Source organism: Amblyomma maculatum, chromosome 10 (assembly GCF_055883805.1).
Source record: "Amblyomma maculatum isolate TAMU_Amacu chromosome 10, ASM5588380v1, whole genome shotgun sequence".
Taxonomy (NCBI): domain Eukaryota; kingdom Metazoa; phylum Arthropoda; class Arachnida; order Ixodida; family Ixodidae; genus Amblyomma; species Amblyomma maculatum.
The window spans coordinates 27,897,753-27,908,397 of record NC_139353.1 but is presented as its reverse complement, the minus strand read 5'-3'; the positions used below and the strand labels follow the sequence as shown (position 1 = coordinate 27,908,397).

General features: G+C 43.6%; 1 protein-coding gene across 1 annotated transcript; it reads left to right on the top strand.

Moving 5' to 3' along the window:
- Positions 1–430: 430 nt before the first annotated feature.
- LOC146175972 (uncharacterized) lies at positions 431–10,574 on the top strand. The gene is made up of 5 exons (XM_084580888.1): positions 431–616; positions 2,444–2,573; positions 4,534–4,679; positions 7,277–7,409; positions 9,166–10,574. Exons 1-5 carry the CDS (start codon positions 565–567, stop codon positions 9,422–9,424), a joined length of 720 nt encoding a protein of 239 aa, XP_084437014.1. The 5' UTR covers positions 431–564; the 3' UTR covers positions 9,425–10,574.
- The last annotated feature ends 71 nt before the right edge of the window (positions 10,575–10,645 follow it).

Genomic DNA, 10,645 nt, shown 5'->3' with positions numbered 1-10,645 from the left:
CACACCCCATAACACGCGCTAGGCGTATGAAGCGAAGGCTGCACTACCACGCTACGAAATTCAGTTGAAAGGACTCATTACTTTACGTATCGCTCGCGTGGGGGTAAACCACGTACCCGCGGTACGTGACGGGCTCATCAACGAACTATTCTGGTTTCGCTTGTCGAGATTCCAAAGTAGGGTAGCGCATGCGAAAGTTGCCTAGCTGGTAGACGCTCACGGCAACCTAGTTTCTATAGTGTAGTTTTAACTATATCGTCCTCCTCCTGCAGAACGGCGCTGCGTGCGTTCAAAGCTATCGAAAGGGGAGAGACGGTTCGGCATCGATCTTTCCCATCTGTCGATAAAAGAAAATACTGCCGGTTTGTCGACTACGTCAGCCGCCGATCGAATGCCAATGTGAGAAGGACACACAGTAGTGCATCGAGACTGTTCTGCTAGCGTCGAATGTTTTCCTCAGTACAGAGTACGTTCATGAAAGGACAGATGATAAAGTGAAACGATCCATCGAAGAAGACGTCATGTCAGCGCTGACAAGCCTGCAAGAAGGCACGGACTAGAAAGATGTGCGCCGATTCTACAGTTCGTCTGGTGCTTCTCACAGCATCGCTGTTAGGTAAGTGGACTGTATAAATAATTTCCTTTGTTTTACTGGTAGAGTGGCGAGGGACTTCATATTTATGAACGGCAGAGGGGAGAAGGATTTCGGGCTTTTAGAGGAGGATGTTTGGAAGAGAAAGGCTAGAGGGCAACTGTGCCGCGAATGTAACGCTTGAGAGCGACACCTTTGTACTGTAAGCATCACGGAAATGAACCGGTGGCTGCTACGTGCACAATTTTTATTTATTTTGCATTTCGAGATTTCATGACAATTATTGAGTTCGTACTAAAACAACAAATTTGTCATGAACACTTCCTTTTGGGCGAGTTGGTTCATTTTTGGAAAACTTTGAAAGAGCGCAAACACACACGACCACTAAGGACAAGAGACGGCGCTTGTGTCTCGTCTCTTGTCCTTAGTGGTCCTGTGTGTTTGCGCTCTTTCAAAGTTTTTCAAAAACAAATTTGTCCTTAACACCTTTCCCTCAGTCTGGCGCTCAAGAGATTGCATGTTTTGAGGAAAATCAACTTGTAGAAAGTAAAAGTCGCAATGTTTCACTGAAATAAGGAAGTAACAATTTTGCCTGTGTAGTGAAACGTTTTATGTCAGAAGTGATACCGTCAAAGACACGTTGGAGGAAAACTGTTCTGTATAAGTGACCCTGCGTCCCTTCGGGTAAAATCTCTCAATTTACAATACACTTCATTGCGATTAAAAACCAAATTATTACTGTTTGATTAATGAGCCCCAAATAAAATTTCGATTTAAAAGGAATTTAATGACTACGTCGTCCTTAGTAAACATTCACTGTTGCATGTCGATCACGGCATGCATGCGAGGATGAAGAATTCCCAATCCTTGGATAACATATAAAGTTGAATCGCACTTTCAATATCAGAGCATATAAAATTGCAGGGCTCAGTGTCATTTCGCCTATAGGGAACCATCATCAGTGCAGGTAATTAGTGACAACTGATATCGACAACAGAAACCTGGTAATAGTTTCTGCGCCAAGCCTGCTTTTCCAGGAGATACCTTGCCATTCGCAATAATAGAACTCTCCCCTGTATTAACCAATTCCTCGATAGGCGGCAAAGGAGATCCTCATACCAAATGGTCGTCATTGCTGACTGTATGAAACGGTTTGATGTCGTTTACTATACCGCTATGCAAAAACACTACTCTACAGCGCTTGGACACTCCTTATCGCAAATGTCCCGTAAACTTGCAACTAAAGAAACTCAACCAAAGAAACTAAAGAAACAATTTACTTGGAAGCACCAGTGCTGTTGATCTTTAGCAGCCCGACTAATGTTGGCACAAATCGGCTTTAAAATCGACTGTAGGTACAGAAATGTGCAACAGCTAAGGCTTTTCATTTTCATGTCTAATGCATTATAACTAACACACTTTCACACGTTGCATATTATCTCTTTAGTTCTTCTGTGAAGTGCCTCGTAGTGTAAAATGAACCACAGCCAAATTTGGAAGACTATAGTCTTCCAAATTTCGCTTGCAAGTAGCAGTCCGGAAAGTTTCTTCCAATGCGCCATTTGTTTTGCGCTCAGAAGCATTTTGGAATTCAGCCTTAACTTGCCTAACAGGTTGTATAAATCTAGTTTGTGTGTCTTGCGGTTACTAGACTGGATGGGCGCCGTCCAAACCGTTCTTGAATACAGCCAAAACTGAGAAAAGAAATGGATTAATACAAACACGTGCTCGATGTAGGCTGAGTTGATGACCCGAGAGCATATTATTGTTACCCTGGACTGCATAGTCAGGGCTGCATCAAGGAATGTCACGGCGCAGCATTTACGATCACCTTTTTGATATTGCTTACAGGCACCTGTACAGCGCACCTGAGAGCCGGTTGCAAGGTTGAGACACTGCGCGCGTGCGGAGAGGATTATGTGCCGTACCTGAAGGTTCCGCGCGTACCAGAGTCGGAGAAGCAGCTGGGACGACAATGCACGTGAGTATCAAACAAAAGGTACAACAAAGAAAACTTCCTTAACCAAATGATAGAAAGTATCGATGCCCTCACGGTATGGGAGCTCCCACATCGTCGTAATCATCGTCATGACCATGGTCCTTGTAACTTCAACCGCAGATCAAACGTTGTTCTTTCACTGATGTGCAATTGGCCTGGGCCTGAGTTAGCTATGCCCATGTGATCTCGGTAAATGTGTGCGCCTAATCACAGCATCCTGCTCTAAAACAACCTCGGAAGCAGCTTAGTTGCTTTTAAATTCCAGGCGTCCACTTCATTTACCTATGCCTACTTACCGTAATTTTTTTCCTCCTTATTTTAATGTAGACACCATTAATTTATTCGTTTCTTTAAAACTGGCGCTGCCGCCTTCTATATAATAAAAATTATATCGGTCATTTTCCTTTAGGACAATAGCCGTCCTGTTCTGAACCTAATTGGACACTTTTTTGAACGCTCACTACCTAAACCTCACGGTGATTACTAGAAATATCTGCCTAATGGAGCTATCATGTTCCTTCCAACACGATGATTGCTTTTCGGGCTGATCCAACCATTTTCGAAGAACCTGTAACGTGACACTAGAGTGCTTCCGAGTGTGGAGCCATAGCACATACCTATAAAAGATCACCATTGGTGTATCGGACGGCATACTGACGCTATCATTCTGTGTCGTCGCAGCATCAACTGGGCATGATGATGATGATGATGATGGGTGTGGTTACGTCATGATGCTTTCGTGGGGCTGCTGTCGGCTTGCACATCGATCAGTAAATTTTGGTGTTTCGATTGTGCGAGAACATTTATTTTCTTTTACTTCAGCCTCTGACTGCAACACTGAAAGCCTTTCTGGCATGAGTGTCGCGGTAAAAGAAAAAATGCACACGAAACGAATTAACCAAACCCCTCGTTTAAAGTGAACGCAACTATTTAAAGATCCCGTACACAGCACAGTGAGCTCTGTAGGAATTAATGCCGGAGTACGGGCCATCGAACATATGACATCGGTCCACAAACACTACTTGTACTAGGAGTCGATTGCACGTGCACTTTGCTTTATCGTACAGCCTGTTCTTAGAGCGTAGAATAAACTAATTTTTCTGTGTATTACCATAAACTCCTCTCAAAGAAGCACTACACAAGAGGTTCAGTCACACTAGTGATGAACCGCAGTAGACACGTGTTTACAGTCCGAAAGGTGACAATGAGCTATATAACCAGTACGTGATAGTGAAGATGTGGGAAAAGCTTGTGAACATTCTGCAGGTTAATTGGTGCGTAGTTGACTGACGTTCAGCGCTGAAAGGCAAGGACAACAACAACAGCAAAAATAAAGATGGACACTTAAGCTCCGACTTTAAAGACATGACGAGCTAGCGTAGGCGACTGCCCTACGTATAAAGACACGCTTTAACCAAATCGTACTGACGTGCAAGCCTAGGTGTGGTGAGGCTGACTTATCATCCAAGAGCAGTGGAAGATTGATTCCTATTCCACATTCCTACAGTGCCGACGCCAACACCGATGCCGACGCTGAATTTTCTGAGTAGCAGGGCTTTTAATAGCTTTTTAACACTTTGTCCTATTTGCTTGGTTTCTGTTGCCCGAGCTCTTTTAGAACACAAAGTTAGTGGACACGCCTATTGCCCTATGCACCACGGCAGCAGTCAAATGATAAAAATAAGACGATTCAGGCCTTTGATGGAAACCTTAAAAAGAATGAGAGTTTCACTGATATATCTATTCCTGTTATATACGTCATGGTGCACTGCGTAGTGATGAATGAAAGAAAAAGTACCAAGACTTGAAAGTCCTCCTGCGTGCTGGCGTAGTTGAGCAGTGGTCTCGGGTGCGCGCTGAGCGATGCGCGGGCACTATATTAACTAAGAACGCGGCAGGGTGTGGTGGATGCATCAAAATCGTGCTATTGTTGTGTTTTCAGGACGATCAAGCAACAAGTTTCTTGCGCTCTTGAGTTTCACAACAACTGCACGCGTGGTCTCTCCAAACCTGCTGCGCTGGTGATCATCGGAGCTTTGAGAGAGAGCATCGAAGCTGTCTGCACTACAGGTTCCGGACCGAACAAAGGTACTCTCGTTATTTTAAGCGAAGGCCTCACTTGCCTCATGCGTGGCGCGTACAGAAGTTGACCACGAAGTGGCGACATATATATAACGTGACGCATTATCAAAATTCTGACATGACGGATTGTTGTGCAGCGTTTAGGCTGGTGTTAAACCATTTCGATTCGCAATTAGCATCCATCTTGTAGTCAGGTTGGAAGCTTGTTTGTGGTAAGGATTCGAACCTACGACACATGCCTTGCTTCCGCACGACTTAAAAGGTTTAAATGGAGTTATATCCCCTGCTAATTCAGTTTCACTAATCATTACGCTTGTTTTAAAAAATGCCGGTTTGAATTGTGAGCCTCCTACGGTTCACTACGGTAAAGGATTATAGCCTTAGCCATACGATGGAGTGTTGAACACGGCTTTGCTGGTCCTTGCTAGTTGCACTGTATGCCATTGTGGAACCCGTTCTTGTGTCTTTGAAATGCACGAGGTTTATCTGCATTTCGTGTTTCATAATGATAGCTCCTTTTATAGCAGTTTCAGACTTGGTTTAGGTAAAGCGAGGCAAGAAAAGTAAGCAGCTTGCCTGTGGGAAGTGGTGAATGAAAATAAGTTCTTCGTCTTCGAAAAACACGCACTCTTCACGTGTGTTTATCAAGCATAACTTTTTCGTGGCCGAAATATCACAGCCCGAAATACGAGTGTTTTATGAGTTGCATAAAACAGAGCCTAAAATAAAGTCGCTCCCTTTTCCTGTTTCCTGTTTGTCCAAAATTGATTCAACGCACGTATAAAACGTGCGGAAACATTGCTGCATCTACAACCACTCTTTCACGGCAAAATAAACACTATTATTATTATTATTATTATTATTATTATTATTATTATTATTATTATTATTATTATTATTATTATTATTATTATTATTATTATTATTATTATTATTATTATTATTATTATTATTATTATTATTATTATTATTATTATTATTATTGATTGATTGATTGATTATCATTATTATTATTCGTGCCTACGGGGATAGTGTGCACACTTACTGGGACTGTCCATGCGCCACTCGGCAATCGTACCAACCCAAAAGACAATTACCACCTTCAACCTTCCATGCGTACCGGATTCCTGGGAGAACTGGAAAGCTGCTTCCCACTAAACTCCGAGTAGTGTTATGCCACCTCTTGGTTGACCCCATAACCATCGTGCTGGGTAACCACCCCACCGCGCCGAGCTTCAGCATCAACCCGCATCCTGAATATGGGATCCAAGTATGCCTTACACAGCCCAGACCATATTACAGTTTTAGCCCTCGATCTAAAGAAAACGTGCTTCTAAGAGCGCATAAACCAACGCTACCGAGGCCTAGATGTCGACAACTCGACTTGAAAGTCATGACTTATAAAGCCGCGTTCTGTGTACATTTTGGTACGATTAGCTTTAATCATAACAGCTGTGTGTGACACCATAGCACTAGCAAACCGACCAGCTAATTGATAAAGTTTCTAGATCTATAAAAATGTGCGCATCTTCCAACGGCCGCATGTCGTTGGGATGTTTTAAATTCATGCGAGCTCTCGTTTAAAGCTCACTGTAGTAACTTCAAAGACAAAAAAAAAATGTTGTTTACCAAAGCGAAATAAGTAAGTTGCCGCGGTAGAAGGAAGACCTTAAAGAAGACCTTGAGGATACTTGAAGTCGTTACAAATGTCTGTTTTTTTTTTCACCCACAGCGGTGGCTCAGCGGCTACGACATCAACTATTTGAAGTCAATATTTCGACACTTGTTACGACTCGATTCCAGGAGTCGCATTTCGATAAACGAAAGCACGAAAACCGGTATCGGTCAATGTCAGTGTGCGTTAACTGACGGCACGTGCTCCGAATGTGTTTGCAGCCTTGTTGCTATAGTGTGCTAGCATATTATACTGTGGCGAAGCAAGCAAACGACCGCTTACAGTGTTAGTACATTAAGTAATTAGGCATATCTGGTCTCTGTTGTGGTTTCCACTTCGCTTCTTCCTTTAATTTAAATTCAAGTTTCCAGGTCTTCCATTATGCAGAAATACGTTCCTATATTGGCATACGTGAATGTAAATTCGCGACTAATCAGTAGTCCCCACGAGGTGTGCAAGCATATTGAGAAAACGCATACAGAAACCGTCGGAAAGGCGCGCAGCATTCATTCATTCATTGATAATTGTTTATTCATACGGATGACCTGAGGCCTAGAGGGGAAGGGGTGCAGCAAACGTGGATCACATACGCTTTGCTGGATTTTCGACAGGTGGCGAAGCTGATTGCGTGCGCACGGAGTATCGTACTAACGTTAAAATTCTCTATACTAACACTATGCTGGTTAGTATTGCAGAGTAATCTTCATGTAACATTCATGCGTAATCATGTGTAATCATGTGTAATCTTCATGTAAATGGAGCGTGTCGGCTCTATAGCTTTTGCCGCATCGCCGCAGAAGGTTGCCAGTTGTGTATAATCTGCACCCGCGTTATTTACGACCTCATGTGCCACCAAATCATACTGGTTTTTCTGTGATGGTTTCTTTCCACTAACAGTTTTTTTTTACTTTATTCCTGTTGCCGACAGCGTACCTGAGAGTCGTCAAATGCATGAACACCGTTGGTGACAAGCTCCACACCTGCTTCACGAGTCTCAAGAGTGCCGTCCAGAGAGCAGTGTCCAAGGCACCCGTCAAGCAAGCCGTCTCATACACTTGCTGGTCAGTGCGCTGCCTCCCAATCGGCATGGTGCCAGCGGCTTTCATCAACCGTTCCTACGCTGTATGCTGCGCGATGAAAGCAACACATTTTTTTTATCTTCAGCTAGTGTAGCATGCCGGGGGGGGGGGAATCAACCAGATCTCGTGAGGCTGCATGGCTGACTGATTAGAGGACGAAAATAACACGAAACAATGTGCCTTTCATATACACAGTCTGTTTATTCGTAAAGACCGTGGCATTAGTTTATACATGTAGAAAAAGAGAAACATTGCGTTGTATACAGGGAATTGAAAGGGAAGGAAAAGCAATTGCCTTCATTCTAGTTCTTTAATCACCTGAGCATATATTCTGGCGTCGAATATCCGCATTTGAAATCAAAAGGACTCGTCTGGCAAGAATGGCACCTGTGAGAATGACGTTAATAGACAGTAACGCTCAGAACGCAGTTACGTGCTCTAGGCTTCTGTACGTTGATATGGATGCATTACAATCGGCTCGTGGTAATACTTGAATAACTGCATTATACCTGTCAGCTTCGGCTTCAAAATTTATAAAATCCACTATGGTGGGGAAAGGGAGGGAGTAGGTAAAAAACACTTTTTACTGCGAAAACAATACTACTCGCACTTTCAAGCCTTCGCGTGACCCGGCCGCAGTTACGTCTTAGCCACGTGACGCTGTGACGTCACACCCCACGTGACACACGGGCTGGCAGAAGCTGCCAACTTGGGTCTCTCGTTTCACATGGGACGGTTATGTCAGAATCAGCCTGCTAGGACCCTGGTATTCACGTTACCCCTATAGGCCACTAAGGCACGTTCATATGGGTTGGTTAAAGCGGGGCTTTATATGTGGGCTGAGGAAGAAGAAAACGAGAAGAAGAACGCTCAGTCACCCGAAATTAATGCTTTCGCTCAATATTTGGTTCAGCAGCGTTGAACCCTTGTAATTTTTTTCTTCAAACATTCAAGTGTCTTATTTTTGCAAAACCTGTTGGAAAATATATGTCGACGCAAGTTGCTTTGCGCCGATATATATCAAGCACGAACGCTGAATTTAATTTGTGGTTTTAAGAAAATGAGAGGCAGCTTGTTTCTATATTGCCATCTTTGCCTGTTTCTGAAACCTCCCCCTATAGGATTCTTTGGGGTGCGTTTCACTCTCCTGTCCTTTCAAATCAGTGGACACTGATGTTCCTGCAAACCGATATGTCACTTTTGATGTCAGCTTTGCCGCCACGTAACAGTGCAATAGTCCGCGTGATAAGTGCACGTAGTGCATAAAATGAACTTATTACTTTTTTTGACGACACGAAGCGCCGCAGTTCTGATGTGTAAGATTTTAAGGATATTTAGGAGCGCTGTCGAGGCTTCGAGAATGCGAAATCACTGAGAATAAGCTTTGGCAAGGCATACAGCAGCCGCACTGTGTCGGACATGATAGTTAGTCAGAAAAACAAATATTCGAAGCAAACACGAAAAGCCGAATCCACGAGCAGCCGTTGCAGTGGAGTTAGTAGTAGAAATACTACAAGCAAGTATTACAAGAAGTTATTACAAACAGTAAAGTTAGCAGAAGAGGTATGCAGAGTGGGTCGGATCGGTGTTGTTTGATACCAAGCAATAACCACCACCGATTACATAACAAGTCTAAGTGGAATGACCGATATATTCCGTAGCTGAAGCAGTGCTTTCTTGGCCACCAGTGAAATTTGTCACCGACAGTAGTGTCGGCATAACGATTTCCTCTTTACAGCTCCTACCACAACGTTGTGGACTGCATCGCCAAAACGCTAGCGCCTTGCGAGAGCGTCGCAGCCAAGGCCTTCCTGCTCAGCGTCACAGAAAAGGTATTGGGCAAGACACTCCATACGGTCTGCGGCCAAGACGAGAAAAGATCCAGCCACTGCAAAACCTTGCCCGTACTGCCGCAGCTTGGTCCCAAAGAACCGAAGCTCGACAGCCTAATCGAGCTCCTGATACAAGCAGCCGCCACCGTCGGTCGCAAGAGTTAACGGTTTATATAGTTAAGCAGACAGCAAGCACTGTGGACCTTAAATGCGTTCTCTGTGTTGAGCTTATAACCTTTCGGACCTCGGATAAGTGACAATATGCACTTACATGCATATGCCTTACGTGCACTTACGTGCATATGACCTTACGCGCATATGCACGTAAGGTCACTTACGCACTTACTTAAGGTGGTCGATTACTCAAGGTCACTTACTTAAGGTGGTCATATGCACTTACGTGTATATGACCACCATCATGTCGATTGCAAGAAGCGTCATGGGGACCAAAAGGCGCTATGGTGGCAATGACATAGCGAGAAATTTCAACGTCTAACTCCAAAATGGTGAATGGGAATGCACAATATCTAGATTCGGTCCTTTGTCTCAACTCTGATCCTTCCTTCAGTATCCGCTCGTATCCTCCGAGATCGTCGCAGCCGGCGCCGTGGCAAATGACATTACGGCTGCCAATGCTGTCTTGAGCGGCAGCTTAGATAGTGACATATATTATTGTGTGGTTTGGAGACCTCTTCTACAAACCAGTTGCTTTCACGTCTCTGTTACGCTAATATGTCATCATGGTGTGCTGGGCAGGCTAAAAGGAATGTCAAAGAAGTTACTTTAGCGCTACATATGGGTGAGTGCTACTATCATCGCTATCAACCCTGCAACTTGTTTGGGTCTTACGGCGGTGAAGCACACTGCTACAAGATACTTCAGTTTGTTACAGAATAAAGGTTGAAGGAGACAGGGCTCAAGTCTCCATATTTTTTCTTGGAGAGTCTAAAAATAATTTCTTTATGAGTGCATATTTCCTATATTCATTTGTTTCACTTACACCCGTTTGTTCTAATCAGCGCTGTCAGTATTTGAGTACAACATGCCTGTTAACAAACTACTTCAGTACTTATGTGCATTTTAGTACGCACAGATGTCGACAAACCAATCTCTGCAATTATAGCACTGCTGTCTCTTTGCATTATGCATAGCGGTGATGCGAAGTGTGTGAAACAAATCCTCATAGACAACTCCAATACTATGTTTGTCACCGTCCTGTTTATTACAACTAGCACTCAGTCAGTTGTATTTCAAGCGCATTGGTGCAGTATTATTGGGTTCGATCTCTTGACAGTTCAGTATTGTGTTCCGAGGTTATTCGCTGCACTTATTTTGTTTCTCTTTTGAGTGCTTTGCACAATAAATTTGTGTTTTAATCGGTGCTTT